This window comes from Hylobates moloch, unplaced genomic scaffold (assembly GCF_009828535.3).
Source record: "Hylobates moloch isolate HMO894 unplaced genomic scaffold, HMol_V3 SCAFFOLD_6, whole genome shotgun sequence".
Classification (NCBI taxonomy): Eukaryota; Metazoa; Chordata; class Mammalia; order Primates; family Hylobatidae; genus Hylobates; species Hylobates moloch.
Genome location: NW_026652281.1, coordinates 70,571,217 through 70,589,480, shown reverse-complemented (window position 1 = coordinate 70,589,480; position 18,264 = coordinate 70,571,217). Strand labels below are relative to the sequence as shown.

The 18,264-nt window shown below is 38.7% G+C and overlaps 1 protein-coding gene across 7 annotated transcripts in view; it reads right to left on the bottom strand.

Moving 5' to 3' along the window:
- WDR41 (WD repeat domain 41) overlaps positions 1-18,264 on the bottom strand; it is a 185,396-nt gene that overhangs the window by 51,415 nt on the left and 115,717 nt on the right. For 6 of the 7 annotated variants that reach the window (XR_009214138.1, XR_009214139.1, XM_032157007.2 and 3 more), the window contains exons 1-2: positions 4,293-4,607; positions 1,570-1,685 (exon numbers count right to left, since the gene is read on the bottom strand). Coding sequence is in view for 5 of the 7 variants with exons in the window: in XM_032157007.2 (XP_032012898.1) it covers positions 1,570-1,685; positions 4,293-4,343 (167 nt within the window). In the remaining 2 variants the exon portion in view is untranslated. Of the gene's footprint in view, positions 1-1,569; positions 1,686-4,292; positions 4,608-18,264 lie in introns of those variants that run through there. The other variant, XM_058440779.1, reaches the window with a different exon arrangement.

Below are 18,264 nucleotides of genomic sequence, written 5' to 3'. Positions count from 1 at the left end.
CCCAAAGCTCAAGTTTGCTCATGCATTGGTGATACACACTGATGTGCCAAGAGGGCAAGGAGTCTTGAGACATGGAAGCTTTGCATGTGGGACCCACAGGCCTTGCCCTATATACATCCTTTCATTTGGCCGGTCCTAATTTGTATCTTTTGTAATAAAACTGTAATCCTGTGTATAGTGCTTTCCTCGGTTCTGTGATTCCTTCTAGTGAATTATCAGACCTGAGGAACAGTAGGAACTTGTAGCCAGCAGCTGGAAATGCAAGTGGCCTACAAACCCATACATGGCTTGCAGCTAGTGTCTCCAGTGAGGCGTGTTGTACAGACTATGCCCTTCACCTGTGGAATCTGACCTAACTCCAGGTAATGTCAGAACTGCACTGCACATGGTAAAGCAACTAAATATGAGTGACATTTAAAGAGCAGTGAGAAGGCTGAGCATGGTGGCTGATGCCTGTAATCCCAACACGTTGGGAGGCCACGGTGGGAAGACAGCTTGAGCCCAGGAGTTGCCCACCAGCCTGGGCAACATAGTGAGACCCTGTCTGTATTCAAAAAATAAAATTAAATTAAAAAAAAAAAAGAAAGCAGAGAAAAGACAAGGTTAATAGACAGCAGAAGTGGTGGTCAGAGTTAGGAATAATCATAGTAACACTCATCCATGGAGTGAAAAAAAACAGCAAAGGCAAAAGAGAAAATTAGAGATAAAAGTGGAAAAACTAGTAGAGACAACAAAAATGAGGTTGGGGGATTAGGATGGCATGCAGTGTGGATGCTTAGTAGTCTGGGGAGTCATTCATTCACTCAGCCACCATCTATGAATTATCTGCTACATGTAAGGTACTGCACTGGGTACTAAGAAAACATGGTGAATAAGAAAAACATAGCCTCATTCTCATGAAGCTTACATTTTAGAGAAGACTAAAATACTGAATTACACCACTAATTATGCAATTGTTATGGTGAAACATGCTACAAAGGATATACAGTTGGATATGGGCTTAATATACATATATACATATGAGTAATAGTCTACAGTCCTAAAGCCTATACACCTTCACCTCTATTTGCAAATATATTAAACACAATTATTATACATGTTAGCAAGGAAGTACAGAATAATGTACATTTTCAAGTGGTTTCATCAATAACAAATACTTTGGATTAAACTTACCTTCCACTAAAAATAAAACATTCTTGGTAGGTACCTGATACTTAAACACTTAGCATATTTGTTTCTCAAATACAAGTTCTGCTTAATATACTGTTATAACTCCCACCCAAATTTTAAAGTCATACACTTCTTTTAAACTATTAAGAATATTTCTGAGAATGCAAACAAACATAACCCTCAAATCACCAGACACGACACCCTGCCTTTGGGCAAAAAAGACTCCAGATATATATTTCATCAAGATGCAGGGGCCAATTTCAATTTCTACTAAATGTTACTAATGATCACAGCTTTTAAATTTTTAGAAAAGATGTATTAATTTTAAAGGTGTTTAACATAAAATTCCCTAAAACCTCTTCCCAAACAATAGTCAATTAGATCACTATAGTTTCTTACCTGTAGTCATCTAACTGTACCAGAAACCGTACAATATCATGATGAGCCTTCAGTACTAGCAGTTCAGTGTAGGGATTCTGGGTTTGTTCTTCACCTATTGTCTGTAAAGGAGATTTCTTGTATTGGAAAGAAAAAAAAAAAAGCAAAAAACAAAAGACAAAAAAGAGATAAAATGATTTGTAAGACCATACTGGAATATAACTGCATGGTATACATCTGAGAACACAAGATTTTAAAAGCCTTAAGAGATCATGTTCTACTACTAAATATTATTTATCCTTATATCAACTAAATAACTGCCAATTCCACATAAAACACTTCTCCTACCACAAATTCGAATCATGAATTTTAGTATTTTCAAATCACAATAAATTTACAAAAAGGGTAAATTTTATTTTATGTAAATTGTATCTTATTAAACCTCACTTTAAAAAAATTAATGGGCCAATCCAACTCAACATTTTAGAATGTGTGTTTCTCAGTTAAAATGTGGCAGAAACAAAACTGCAAATCAAAGACATAAAATAGTGAAACAGTGCCTCATCCATTACAAGCACTCAATACATGCTTGCTAAATGAATAAATAAAGGCATGAAATCAACTCTGGATTTCTCAAACTTGATGCTGACATTTTGGGCTAGATAATTTTTTTTTTCCCGCAATACCACGCCCAGCTAATTTTTGCATTTTTAGTAGAGACAGGTTTTCGCCACGTTGGCCGGACTGGTCTTGAACTCCTGACCTCAAGTGATCTGCCCGCCTCGGCCTCCCAAAGTGCTAGGATTACAGGCGTGAGCCACCGCGCCCGACCCAGATAATTCTTTGTTGTTGAGGACTGTCCTGTGCATTACAGGATATTGAGCAGCATGCCTGGTCTGTACACATTAGATGCCAATAGAACTGCCCCTCTGCAAGGCATGACAATCGAAAATGTCTCCAGACATTGCCAAATGTCTCCTGCGGGGCAAAAATCACCCCAGTTGAGAACCACTGCTTAAACGAGAAGTCTGAATACAAAGTTCTTGCATAAATTAGGGAAAATCATAGGTTCCGATAATGTACAAATTCACAGCAGTTATACAATTACCTTTATATGAAGAAATATATAAATTTAAAACATGCATAAATATTTTCCAAAAAAAAAAAAACACCACCACAAAGCATTAATTTTGTATTTATTCTGTCTTCCTTCTAGAAGAGGTTGTGGTGAGAAATTTGAAAACTGTATAAACTCCTTCCCCTCCAATGAAAATTTGCCAGGAATGGGAGAACTGGTTAAGCAAAATAACATGATTAACCAAAGAACCAGGTTAAAACAGAATTATCCAAAATGTTGTATATACCATATATGGCTATTCAGTAATCCACAATCTCAAGGATTTAGGATTAATCTGAAATAAGAAATTTTTAAAAACAGACCATACCTTCAACTGCAAAGACATGCGGAAGTTAAAATTGAGAAGACTGCCTACTCTCAACCATCCAATTTCTTACTTTTAACAATCTAAACAAATACTTCTTATGAGAAATAAAATGGAATTCACAAATTCTGTTCTTGTCAGGCCTCTGAGCCCAAGCTAAACCATCGCATGCCCGGTGACTTGCATATATACGCCCACATGGCCTAAAGTAACTGAAGAATCACAAAAGAAGTGAAAATGCCCTGCCCCGCCTTAACTGATGACATTCCACCACAAATGAAGTGAAAATGGCCAGTCCTTGCCTTAAGTGATGACATTACCTTGTAAAAGTCCTTTTCCTGGCTCATCCTCGCTCAAAAACCTCCCCTACTGAGCACCTTGCGACCCCCACTCCTGCCCGCCAGAGAACCCCCCTTTGACTGTAATTTTCCTTTACCTACCCAAATCCTATAAAACGGCCCCACCCCTATCTCCCTTCGCTGACTCTTTTCGGACTCTAATCGCCTGCACCCAGGTGATTAAAAGTTTTTATTGCTCACACAAAGCCTGTTTGGTGGTCTCTTCACACGGACGCGCATGAAAGTTCTTGTGTGGCATACGAAATAAATTTGGGACCTCAAAATTTTCAAGACTGCAAAAATCATTTTATTCACATGTCAAATGTAAATTTCATTACACACGGTCTATTCAACTACTCGGACCCATGAAGAAAGTGTGACTATGAAACCAAAAACAGCAGTTAATTAGAAAATCATGTTCTTGACCTTGAAGCAACTTATTACTTTTTAAAAATAATTATATCCTTTTTCGGTTCTTGGATAAGTAAATTAATTTTATAATCCCTGAGCAAGTATCAGTAGACGCCAGGAAGAGATACCAATTCAAATAAACCAAAAGTGGAAAGCTGCGGTCACAACTCGTTCGTTTCTAGCTAAATCGGATACTTTTTAAGTGGAAATGAAGATAGTTTCGGTAGCCAGAAGCCCTAAGTTGTCACAGGTCCCAACAGGACTGCTGACCAGCTGAGCGTCCCTGAGCCAGGGTCTCACGATTCGGCTAGCCGTGGGACGAGGCCGGGGATCTGCAGCTCCAGGGTGCGCATGGGGGCCCGCCGGGTCCGAGGAGCTCCGGCTCTCGCGCCCTCCGCCCCCACCGGCGTGAGGACAGCGCGCGGCACGAGCTCAGCAGCCAGCCCCGCCTCCGCCCGGGTCCCCGCGGTCGGAACCCAGGGACGCCGAACCAGAACGAAGCCGCCCCTCCAGCAAGCTCGACGGGCGCAGGGCAGACCCGCCCGGGGTTTACCTCGGCCAGTCCCTGCGGTTCTCGGCCTCCCCCGATCAGCCATCGCAACATCCGGGCGGCAGCGGCGGCGTCTCGCCCGGTCCAGCCCCAGTCAGCCCGAACTCCGCCCCAGGCTCGGCCTCCTCCTTCGTCCCCGGCTGCAGCGCAACTCAGACGCTAATACTTCCCGCCCCAGATCAGCCCACGGGCCAAAGGAATGCAGACCACAGTTGAGGGAGAATCTTTGTCCCCAAAGCGCTCCCGTACCCAGCCACAGAGGCTTAGTTTGGGCAGTCGTTGGGGAGCGGCGGCCAAGGCGGGGGCGGCTGCGGCGATTGCCGGGCGCACGCTGCTCCGAGTGAGCACGCGCGGGTGCGCCGCCGGGTGGCGCACGGAGCTTAGGAAGCTCGAGCGGCCCCTGGTGGACGCGCGCGGAGCAGCAACCCGACCCTGGCGAGCAAGGGCGCACCAAGAATAGTGCCCCCTCCCTGTGACATGGCTTTAGTATCCTCCACTTCCTGGGGTACCAGGAAACCTCCCCCGCTTTCCCAAGAGCTGGCTGAAGAAGGTGTACGGCAGTAGACTTCTGCATCCAGACAAATCCAGTGGCTCATGTGTACAACCGAATAAATCTGGCCAACATTTACTGTATGCTATATAGTACAGCTACTGTGCTAAGGCTTTACATAAATCCTCATGGTAAACCTATATCCTCTATTTTACACATCAAGAAACTGAAGCTCTGAACGATTAGGTAATTTGTCTAAAGATAACAGGAAGTGGCTACATTGGTAGTGTTCTTGACCGTATGCTATATTAACATAGAATCTCCCCAAAGAATACAAGGCAGTTCATATACCTTTTTTTGACTACTAAATTTTCTTAGGTAGTCAGAGGGCTGTGGTTCTCTATGCTGACTGTGTATCAGAATTACCTGGGTAGCTTTTGAAAATGTAGATTCCTGGCTTCCACCTCAGACTCATTAAAATAATCTTTGTGGTTGGGACGTAGGAATCGGGGTTTTGGGAAGGTTCCTCAGGTGATTCTGATGAGTAGCAAGGTCTGAAAATCACTGGTCTAGGAACTACTTATACATATCATGTTTGCAAAAGTACAAATATATCTATTTGCATATGTATTTGTTAGGTTCAAATAATCCTCCTAGCAGTAAATTGTTGTAGGGAACCTACAAATGTCCCAACCAATGCATTAATTCAGCAAACATGTATTGGACACAGATGCACTAGAGAAGCAGAAAGGAATCACATAAAATGCTGCTCTGGAGGGACAAGGCAGAATGTCCCAGTCACCAATAAGAGAGAGCCATACATTCCACTTTAAGGTAAGTTAGTTGTGAGCAGCTGCACAAACTTACAGTCCCTCTGGAACTGGGATCTCCTATAATTCATCTTTGTATTCCTTTTGAGTGCACTCAGCAAGAACACACTCCCAAGGATCAGGAGCATGTTGCCTTCTGTGTGCTAGCCCCAAATTGCAGTCTGCATACAGTTGAAGACAGACCAAAACAGAGACTATCCCCTGGGAAAGAGGGACTTATCTTTAGTAAAACAAAACTCAGAGACGTCAGGAGTTCAATTCTGGAAGGAATATCTTCACGTGAGACAATGTGGTTGCCCAAATAGCCTACATTTTATCCTTCTCATTATCCACATTCTTTAGGGTTTGCCCCACACTCTTTAGGGTTTGCCCAATGCCACATTACTCTGATGTAAGGGACATTCTGCTGATCCTTTAAAGCACTGGTGCAGGGTTGAACACTTCCTCCCTTGGTTCCTCTTAGGACAGCTAAGAAAGAACATTTTACAAGATTAGTATATTATTGGGCACACAATGTATAAAGATGTAATTTGTGGCATCAGTAGAAAGGGTGGGGGTGGAGCAATATAGGAGCAGAGTTTTTGTATGCTATTGAAGTTATGTTGGTATAAATTTAAATGCGATTGTTATAATGTTAGGATGTTAAATGTAATTCTCATGGTAAACACAAAAATACCTGTAAAATATACATAAATGGAAATGATCAGGGAATCAAAATATTTACTACCAAAAATAAGCTAAACATAAAAGATGGCAGTAATAGAGGAAATGAGGTACAAAAAAAACTATAAGGCATATAGAAAACAATTGGCAAAATATAAATTCCTCTTTATCAGTAATTACTTTAAATATAAATAGATTAAACTGTCCAAAGAAAAGGAAGATTGACAAAAAAAAAACAAACTCTAGAATCCAACTATATGCCGTCTATGAAAGACTGACTTTAGATCAAAGACACAAATAGATCAAAAAGGAAAGAATAGAAAAAGATATTCCATGCAAACAGTAACCAAAAGAGAACTGGAGTGGCTGTACTAATAACTGACAAAATAGACTTTAAATCAAAAAAGTTTCCAAAGACAGAAACATTATGTTACATATTAATAAAATAGTCAATATAGCAAGAAGATAAAACAATTATAAATATTTACACACCTAATAATAGACCCTCAAAATTTTTGAAGCAAAACTTGACAGAATTGAAGAAAGATACAGTTCTACAACAATGGTAGCAGACTTCATTTGCCCACTTTCAATAATAGATAGAACAACCAGACAAGATAAAGAAATAGAGGACATAAATAACACAATAAACTAATTACACCTAACACATATAAAGAACACGCTACCCAACAACATCAGCATAAACATTCATCTCAAGCACATGTAGGACATTCTCTTAGGTAGACCATATGTTAGGCCACAAAATAAGTCTCAATCAATTTTAAAAGATAGATACCACACAAAGTATCTTCTCTGACCACAACAGGAATCAGTGACAGAAGTAAAACTGGAAAATTCACAAATATGTTGAAATTAAACAAAACACTCAAACAACCAATGAGTCACAGGCAAAAGCAGCACAAAAGAAATTATAAAATACCTAGAGACAAAAACACAACACGACAAAACTTATGGGATGCAGTAAAAGCAGTACTTAAAGGGAAATTTATAGGTATAAATGTCTACATTAAAAAAGAAGATCTAAAATCAATAACCTGACTTCATGCCATAGGAACTTGAAGTAGAAGAGCAAATGAAACCCAAAACTAGTAGGAGGAAGGAAATAATAAGAATCAGAGCAGAAATAAACAAAATAGAGGATAGAAAAAATAGAGCAAATCAATGAAACCAAAAGTTGGTCTTTTGCAAAGATGAAAAAAATTTAAAAACCTTTAGCTGGACTGACCAAAAAAAAAAAGAGAAAATGCAAATAACTAAAATTGAAAAGAAAGTGGAGACATTACTACTGACTTTACAGAGAGAAAAGGGACTGTGTGACTACTATGAACAATTGTACACAAATTAGATAACCTAAAAGATATGAATAAATTCCTTGAAATACACAAATTATTTAAATTGACTCAAAAAGAAACAGAAAATGTTAACAGACCTATAACAAGTAAAGAGATTGAAACAGTATTCAAAAACCTCCCAAAAAAGTGAAGTCCTGGACCAGATGGCTTTACTGATGAATCTACCAAACACTTAAAGAAGAATTAACACAAATCTTTCTCAAATTCTTCCAAAAAGTGAAGAGGAGGAAACACTTTTTAACTCCTCATACAAGGCCAGCATTACCCTGATACCAAAGCCAGATAAAAACATCACAAAAAGAGAAAATCACAGGCCAATATCCCTTATGACTACAGATGAAAAAAATCTTTGACATAATATTATCACATTAAATCCAACACATATTAACAAGTATTATTTACTATGACCAAGTAAGATTTATTCCAGGAATGGAAGAGTGGTTCAATATAAGAAAATCAACCAATGTACTACATCACATTAATAAAACAAAGGAAGATAACCACAAGATAATCTCAATTGATGCAGAAAGGCGTTTTACAAAATCCAACACCCTTTTATCATAAAACTCTCAGAAAACCAGAAATAGAGGGGAAATTCCTCAATATGATAAAAAGTAATTATGAAAAACCCATGGTTAACATTACATTCAATGGTGAAAGACTGAAAGCTTCTCCCCTAAGATCAGAAACAAAATAAAGATGTCCTCTTTGACCACTGCTCTTCAACACTGTATTGGAAGTTCTTGCCAGAGCTAGTAGAGAAAAAGAAGTAAAAAGCGTCCAAATTGGAAAGGAAGAGGTAAACCTCTCTCTATTTGCAGATGATATGACCCTATATATAGAAAATCCTGAAGAATCCACAAAAAAGGTATAGAGCTAATAAATAAATTCAGCTAAGTTGCAGGGTATTAGATTAATACAAAAAAAATTAGTGTCGTTCCTACTTGCCAGCAATGAACAATCCAAAAAGAAAACTAATAAAGCAATTCCATTTACAATAGCATCTAAAATAATTAAATACAGAGGAATAAATCTAACCCTGGAGGCGAAAGGCTTCTATACTGAAAACAACAAAACATTGCTGAAAGAAATTAAAGACTACCTAAATAAATAAAAAGACATCCGAGCTCTTGGATAGAAAGACTTAACATTGTTAAGATATAAATACTTCGCAAAGCAATCTCCAGATTCAATACAATCTCTATCAAAATTTCAATAATCTTGTTCCTAAAAACGGAAAAATAATCCTCAAATTTATATGGAATTGCAAGGGGTCCCAAATAGCCAAAATAATCTTGAAAAAGAAAATAAAGTTGGAGGACTCCCACTTCCCAACTGTGGAAGTTACTACGAAGTTAAAGTAATAGCACTGGCACAAGGACAGACATGCAGAGCAATGGAATAGAACAGAGAGCCTAGAGATAAACTCTTACATACACGGTCAATTTTTTTGACAAGTGTACTAAGACCATCCAATGGGGAAAGGACAGTCTTTTCAACAATTGGTACTAGGAAAACTGGATCTCTACACATAAAAGAATGAACTTGGATCCTTATCTTATACCATACATAAATGTTAACTTAAAATAGTCAAATACCTAAACTTAAAAGCTAAGTTGTAAAACTCTTAGAAGAAAAAAAATTGGAGGAGAAAATATTCATCACATTAAATTTGGCAAAATTTAGTGGCTGTGACACCAAATGCACAGGCAACAAAAGAAAAAATAAACCAATTTGACTTCATCAAAATTAAGAACTTTCATGCATCAAAGAATACTACCAAGAAAATGAAAACCTGCAGAATGGGAGAAAATATTTGCAAATCATACATCTGATAAGGAAGTGATACCTATAATATATAAACATCTCCTACAACTCAACAACAACAACAACATAAAACAACCCTATTAAAACTGGGCAAAGGACTTGAGTAGACATTTCTCCAAGGAAGGTATATGAATGGTCATTAAGCACCTGAAAAGAAGCTCAACATAATTAGTCATTAGAAAAATGCAAATCAAAACCACAATGGCATGCCATTTCACACATACTAGGATGCCTATAATTTTTTTAAGCTGAAAAATAAATGTTGATAGGGATATGGAGAAATTGGAGTCCTTGTGCATTGTTAATAGAAATGTAAAATGGAGCAGCCACTGTGAAAAATCTTTTAGCAGACCCTCGAAAGTTAAACATACAACTACCATATGACCCAGCAAGTCCACCTCTAGGCATATATCTACAAGAAATGAAAGCAAGGACTCAACAGATATTTGGGCCAATGTTGACATCAGCACTATTCACAATAGCCAAAAGGTGGAGACAACCCAAGTGTCCATCCACAGATGAATGGATAAATAAAATGTGACGTATGCATATAATGAAATATTATTTAGTGATAAAGGAATTAATTTTTAAATATATTCTACAACATAGATGGGCCTTGAAAACATTATGTTAAGTGAAATAAACCAAACACAGAAGAATAAATATTGTATGATTCCACTAATATGAAATGCTTAGAATAGGTAAATTCATAGAGACAGAAAATAGAATAGAGGTTACCAGGGATGGGAGAGGGGGAAATAGTGAGTTACTACTGAATGAGTACAGAGTTTACGTTGAGACCGATGAAAAACATTTGTATATAGTGGTGATGATTATACAATATTGTGAATGTACTTAATGTCACTGAATTGTACAATTACAAGTGGCTAAAATGACAAATATATTAGTATATTTTACCACAATAAAAGAGATAAATAGATCAATGGGACAGAATAGAGTACCAAAATAAAACCACATATATATAGATAACTGATTTTTTTACAAAAGTGTAAAGGCAGTCAGTGTAGAAAAGACTGTTGAAAAAGTCTTTTTGTTAATGGTGCTAGACAATTTGACATCCATATCCAAATAAATGTACTTCAATTTATATCTCATTCCATAAGCAAAATACAGAATTAATCATAGGCATAAATGTAAAATCTAAATCTATAAAACTTCTAAAATAAAACATGGAGAGACCAGTCACAGTGGCTCAAGCCTATAATCCCAGCACTTTGGGAGGCTGAGGTGGGAGGATTGCTTGAGCCCAGGAGTTCAAGACCAGATTGGGCAACATAGCGAGACCTCATATCTATAAAGAAGTTTTAAAATTAACTGAGCGTGGTGGCAGATGCCTGTGGTTCCAGTTACTCAGGAGGCTGAGGCAAGAGGATCACTTAAACTCAGGAGCTAGAGGCTGCAGTAAGCCATGTTCATGCCACTGTACTTCAGCCTGGGTGACAGAGTAAGACCCCATCAAAAAAAAAAAACAAACCATTGTGACTTTTTAAAGATTTTATCTCAAAAGCATAATCCATAAAAGAAAAAATTGATAAATTGTACTACATCAAAATTAACACTTCTGTTCTTTAAAAGACACTGTTAAGAGAATAAAAAACAAGCCATAGACTAGGGAAAATACTTGCAAATTACGTAGGTGAAAAAGGACTTGTCTCCAGAATATATAAAGAACCCTGAAAACTTAATAAAAGTCCAGTTCTGAGTGAGATAGGATAAATACATCACCCTTTCTCTCCAATTGAACACAAATAAACCTTGAACAAAATAGATGACGTAACTATTTGAGGACTCTGAAAAAGGAGGAATGGGGAAGAATACCAGAATTCAAATTACCAGCAAGTCGGCATTTCTTTTTTCTTCAGCAACTTCCCCAGCCTGAATCCAGTGCAACCTCAAATCTGGAAAGGAGCACTGTGGTACAGAAAGAGAAAGGTATACCTTCCAACTGTGGCTGGAACTGTAGGAAGAGGAACTCCCAAAGCATAGAGAGAACGCAGGAATCCTCTGGGTCTTTTCCTTTCCTTTTTGTCCATTCTCTCATGCCTCAGACTCCAAGATATCCCACAGTAATGGTGGCAGCTGTTACAGTGGCTACCAACAGGAGACTGCAGAAGCCAAAACTCTAAAGGAAGGGAGACTTCCTCTCCATTCGGTGGAGCTCATGCTGCAAAAGAGTGCATCCAAACCCAGACCTGTTTTTTCCCATCTTTCTACCCTTCCACTAACTGGCACCAGAGGTGGAGTAATTAGGAAAGTGGGTGGTTTCCAAAAAGGGAAACCCCAAGGAAACAGAAAGTACCAGAGAGATAGTGGAAATAGAAGAGTTCAGGAAAGCAACCCCAATTACTTTTATATGAACATGTAGGCTCACTTTCCTTATCTTCATATGCAAGGCTCTTAACGTAATTAGTGTACTAAAGACTTTGAAAACTGAGCTAATAGAATTCTGCCTCAGTCTGAGACTAATTACTAGGTGGGACAAATACAGATAACACTGTAAAGGCTTTAAAACTGAACAAACATTGGAGCCACAGCTCACAGAAGATGAGTTAAAACTTGTACCTAACCTAGTCAGGTTAATTGCTTGTTAAAAGAAAAATACCAACAGTCTCCATAGGACTTAAAACCAAGTTTCATAGTGTCATATTCCAAAGGTCTAGGAGTATAAGCCCAAATTACTTGGCATATGGAGAAACACAAAAGTCTCAGCTCACACGGAAAAATACAATCAACAGTTGCCAATGACAAAACTACAGATGCTGTAATTACCTGAGGAAGACTTTAAAACATATTATAAAAATGCTGGCATGGCAATTATAAACACTCTTGAAACAAACATTAAAGCACAATGTATCAGCAAAGAAATAGAACATATAAAATAGAAAGAACCAAATAGAAAATTTTAAATTTAACATACAATAACCAAAATTTAAAACTCAGTGGATGAACTAATAGCAGAATGGAGATGACAGAGGCAAGAGTCAGTGAACTTAAATGGAGAAAATCAATAAAACCAAAAGCTGATGTTTAAAAAGATCAATGAAATTAATAAGCCTCTAGCAAGACTGACAAAGAAAAAAAATAAAAGATAAAAATTAACAGGATAAGGAATGAAAGCAGGGATATTACTGTAGGCCCCACAGACATTAAAGGGATAGTAAGAGAGTATTATAAACAGCCCTACACACAAAAATTTAACAACTGGTGAAATGGAGTGATTTTTCAAATATCACAAATTACCAAAATCTGTTCAAGCTCAAATAGGTAACCTAAGTAGTCCCTTAACCATTTACAAAATTGAATTCATAGTTTAAGATGTTCTTAAAAAGAAATCTTAAGGTTCAGATAGCAAATCATAATGAAAATCCCAGCAAGATTTCTTGTAGATAGACAAGCTGCTTCTAATATGTATCAAGAAGGGCAGACGAATGAGAATGTGCTGTGAGACATTACATTAAAAACCAAAAAAGATACTAAAAACTTTAAAATTTGAACCTTGTAGTCCCTGCTCTCAAGAAACGTATTTCAGGAGGTTCCAAGATGGCCGAATAGGAACAGCTCCGGTCCGCAGCTCCCAGCGTGATCGACACAGAAGATGGGTGATTTCTGCATTTCCAAATGAGGTACCTGGTTCATCTCATTGGGACTGCTTGGACAGTGGGCACAGCCCATATAGGGCAAGCCTAAGCAGGGCAAGGCGTCGCCTCACCCAAGAAGTGCAAGGGGTCATGGGATTTCCCTTTCCTAGCCAAGGGAAGCCATGACAGACTGCACCTGGAAAAAAGGGACACTCCTGCCCAAAGACTGCGCTTTTCCCAAGGTCTTAGCAACTGGCAGACAAGGAGATTCTCTCCCATTTCTGGCTCAGTGGGCCCCACACCCACAGAGCCTTGCTCACTGCTAGTGCAGCAGTCTGAGATTGAACTGCAAGGCGGCAGCCTGGCTGGGAGAGGGGCATCCAGTATTGCTGAGGCTTGAGTAGGTAAACAAAGCAGCCAGGAAGCTCAAACTGGGCAGAGCCTGTCACAGCTCAGCAAGTCCTACTGCCTCTATAGACTCCTCCTCTGTGGGCAGGGCATAGCTGAACAAAAGTCAGCAGACAACTTCTGCAGACTTAAATGTCCCTGTCTGACAGCTCTGAAGAGAGCAGTGGCTCTCCCAGCACAGCGTTTGAGCTCTGAGAACAGACAGCCTGCCTCCTCAAGTGGGTCCCTGACCCCTCTGTAGCCTAACTGGGAGATACCTCCCAGTAGGGGCCGACAGACACCTCATATAGGTGGATGCCCCTCTGGGATGAAACTTCCAGAGGAAGGATCAGGCAGCAATATTTGCTGTTCTGCAGCCTCTGCTGGTGATACCCAGGCAAACAGGGTCTGGAGTGGACCTCCAGCAAACTCCAACAGACCTGCAGCTGAGGGTCCTGACTGTTAGAAGGAAAACTAACAAACAAAAAGGAATAGCATCAACATCAAAAAGGACATCTACACCAAACCCCATTGGTAGGTCATCAACATCAAAGACCAAAGGTAGATAAAACCACAAAGATGAGGAGAAATCAGAGCAGAAAAACTGAAAATTCTAAAAACCAGAGCACCTCTTCTCCTCCAAAGGATCACAGCTCCTCGCCACCAATTGAACAAAGCTGGATGGAGAATGACTTTGACGAGTTGACAGAAGTAGGCTTCAGAAAGTCGGTAATAAACTCCTCTGAGCTAAAGGAACATATTCAAACCCACCACAAGGAAGCTAAAAACCTTGAAGAAACGTTGGATGAATGGCTAACTAAACAGTGTAGAGAAGATCTTAAATGACCTGATGGAGCTGAAAACCATAGCACGAAAACTTCATGATGCATACACAAGCTTCAGTAGCCAATTCGATCAAGTGGAAGAAAGGGTATCAGTGATTGAAGATCAAATTAATGAAATAAAGTGAGAAGAAAAGGTTAGAGAAAAAAAAGTAAAAAGAAATGACCAAAGCCTCCAAGAAATATGGGACTATGTGAAAAGACCAAATCTACGTTTGATAGGTGTATGAAAGCGATGGGGAGAATGCAACCAAGTTGGAAAACACTCTTCAGGATATTATCCAGGAGAACTTCACGAACCTAGCAAGGCAGGCCAACATTCAAACTCAGAAAAATAGAGAACACCACAAAGATACTCCTCAAGAAGAGCAACCCCAAGACACATGATTATCAGATTCACCAAGGTTGAAACGAATGAAAAAATGTTAAGGGCAGCCAGAGAGAAAGGTCCAGTTACCCACAAAGGGAAGCCCATCAGACTAACAGCGGATCTCTTGGAAGAAACCCTATAAGCCAGAAGAGAGCAGGGGCTGATATTCAACATTCTTAAAGAAAATAATTTTCAACCCAGAATTTCATACCCAGCCAAACTAAGCTTCATAAGTGAAGGAGAAATAAAATCCTTTACAGACAGGCAAATGCTGAGAGATTTTGTCACCACCAGGCCTGCCTTACAAGAGCTCCTGAAGGAAGCACTAAACATGGAAAGAAACAACCGGTACCAGCCACTGCAAAAACATGCCAAATTGTAAAGACCATCGATTCTATGAAGAAACTGCATCAATTATGGGAAAAATAACCAGCTAACATCATAATGACAGATTGTATTCACACATAATAATATTAACCTTAAATGTAAACAGGCCAAATGCCTGAATTAAAAAACACAGACCGGCAAATTGGATAAAGAGTCAAGACCCATCAGTACGCTATATTCAGGAGACCCATCTCACCTGCAGAGACACACATAGGCTCAAAATAAAGGGATAGAGGAAGATTTACCAAGCAAATGGAAAGCCAAAAAAAAAAAAAAAAAAAAAGCAGGAGTTGCAATCCTAGTCTCTGATAAAACAGACTTTAAACCAACAAAGATCAAAAGAGACAAAGAAGGCCATTACATAATGGTAAAGGGATCAATTCAACAAGAAGAGCTAACTATCCTAAATATATATGCACCCAATACAGGAGCACCTAGATTCATAAAGCAAGTCCTTAGAGGCCTACAAAGAGACTTAGACTCCCACACAATAACAATGGGAGACTTTAATACCCCACTGTCAATATTAGACAGATCAACAAGACAGAAGGTTAACAAGGATATCCAGGACTTGAACTCAGCCCTGCACCAAGCAGACCTAATAGACATCTACAGAACTCCCCACCCAAAATCAATAGAATGTACATTCTCCTCAGCACCACATCACACTTATTCTAAAATTGACCACATAATTGGAAGTAAAGCACTCCTCAGCAAATGTAAGAGAATAGAAATCACAAAAAACTATCTCTCAGACCACAGTGCAATCAAATTAGAACTCAGGATTAAGAAACTCACTAAAAACCGCACAACCACATGGAAACTGAACAACCTGCTCCTGAATGACTACTGGGTACATAATGACATGAAGGCAGAAATAAAGATGTTCTTTGAAACCAATGAGAACAAAGACACAACATACCAGAATCTCTGGGACACATTTAAAGCAGTGTGTAGAGGGAAATTTATAGCACTAAATACCCACAAAAGAAAGCAGGAAAGATCTAAAATAGACATCCTACCATCACAATTAAAAGAACTAGAGAAGCAAGAACAAATGAATTCAAAAGCTAGCAGAAGGCAAGAAATAACTAAGATCAGAGCAGAACTGAAGGAAATAGAGACACAAAAAACTCTTCAAAAAAATCAATGAATCCAGGAGTTGGTTTTTTGAAAAGATCAACAAAATTGATAGACCACTAGCAAGACTAATAAAGAAAAAAAAAGAGAAGAATCAAATAGACGCAATAAAAAATGATAAAGGGGATATCACCACTGATCCCACAGAAATACAAACTACCATCAGAGAATACTACAAACACCTCTATGCAAATAAACTAGAAAATCTAGAAGAAATGGATAAATTCCTGGACACATACACTCTCCCAAGACTAAACCAGGAGGAATTTGAATTTCTGAATAGAACAATAACAGGCTCTGAAATTTAGGCAATAATTAATGGCCTACCAACCAAAAAAAGTCCAGGACCAGACGGATTCACAGCTGAATTCTACCAGAGGTACAAAGAGGAGCTGTTACCATTCCTTCTGAAACTATTCCAATCAATAGAAAGGGAGGGAATCCTCCCAAATTCATTTTATGAGGCCAGCATCATCTTGATACCAAAGCCTGGCAGAGACACAACAAAAAAAGAGAATTTTAGACCAATATCCCTGATGAATATTGATAAAAAATCTTCAATAAAATACTGGCAAACCGAATCCAGCAGCACATCAAAAAGCTCATCCACCACAATCAAGTCAGCTTCATCCCTGGGATGCAAGGCTGGTTTGACATATGCAAATCAATAAATGTAATCCATCACATAAACAGAACCAACAAGAAAACCACATGAATATCTCAACAGATGCAGAAAAGGCCTTCGACAAAATTCAACAGCCCTTCATGCTAAAAACTCTCAATAAACTAGGTATCGATGGAATGTATCTCAAAATAATAAGGGCTATTTATGACAAACCCACAGCCAATATCATACTGAATGGGCAAAAACTGGAAGCATTCCCTTTGAAAACCAGCACAAGCCAAGGATGTTCTCTCTCACCACTCCTATTCAACATAGTGTTGGAAGTTCTGGCCAGGGCAATCAGGCAAGAGAAAGAAATAAAGGGTATTTAATTAGGAAAACAGGAAGTCAAATTGTCCCTGTTTGCAGATGATATGATTATTTGGAAAACCCCATCGTCTCAGCCCAAAATCTCCTTAAACTGATAAGCAACTTCAGCAAAGTGTCTCAGGATGAAAAATCAATGTGCAAAAATCACGAGCATTCTTATACACCAATAACAGACAAACAGAGAGCCAAATCATGAGTGAACTCCCATTTATAATTGCTACGAAGAGAATAAAATACATAGGAATCCAACTTACAAGGGATATGCAGGACCTCTTCAAGGAGAACTACAAACCACTGCTCAACAAAATAAAAGAGGACACAAACAAATAGAAGAACATTCCATGCTCATGGATAGGAAGAATTAATATCGTGAAAATGGCCATACTGCCCAAGGTAATTTATAGATTCAGTGCCATCCCCATCAAGCTACCAATGACTTTCTTCACAGAATTGGAAAAAGCTAAAGTTAAAAAAATAAAGTTCATATGGAACCAAAAAAGAGCCCACATTGCCAAGACAATCCTAAGCAAAAAGAACAAAGCTGGAGACATCATGCTACCTGACTTCAAACTATACTACAAGGCTACAGTAACCAAAACAGCATGGTACTGGGACCAAAACAGATATATAGACCAATGAAACAGAACAGAGGCCTCAGAAATAACACCACACATCTACAACCATCTGATCTTTGACAAATCTGACAAAAACAAGAAATGGGGAAAGGATTCCCTATTTAATAAATGATGCTGGGAAAACTGGCTAGCCATATGTAGAAAGCTGAAACTGGATCTCTTCCTTACACCTTATACAAAAATTAATTTAAGATGGATTAAAGACTTATATGTTAGATGTAAAACCAAAAAAACCCTAGAAGAACACCTAGGAAATACCATTCAGGACATAGGCATGGGCAAGGACTTCATGACTAAAACACCAAAAGCAATGGCAACAAGAGCCAAAATAGACAAATGGGACCTAATTAAACTAAAGAGCTTCTGCATGGCAAAAGAAACTACCATCAGAGTGAACAGGCAACCTACAGAACGGGAGAAAATTTTTCCAATCTATCC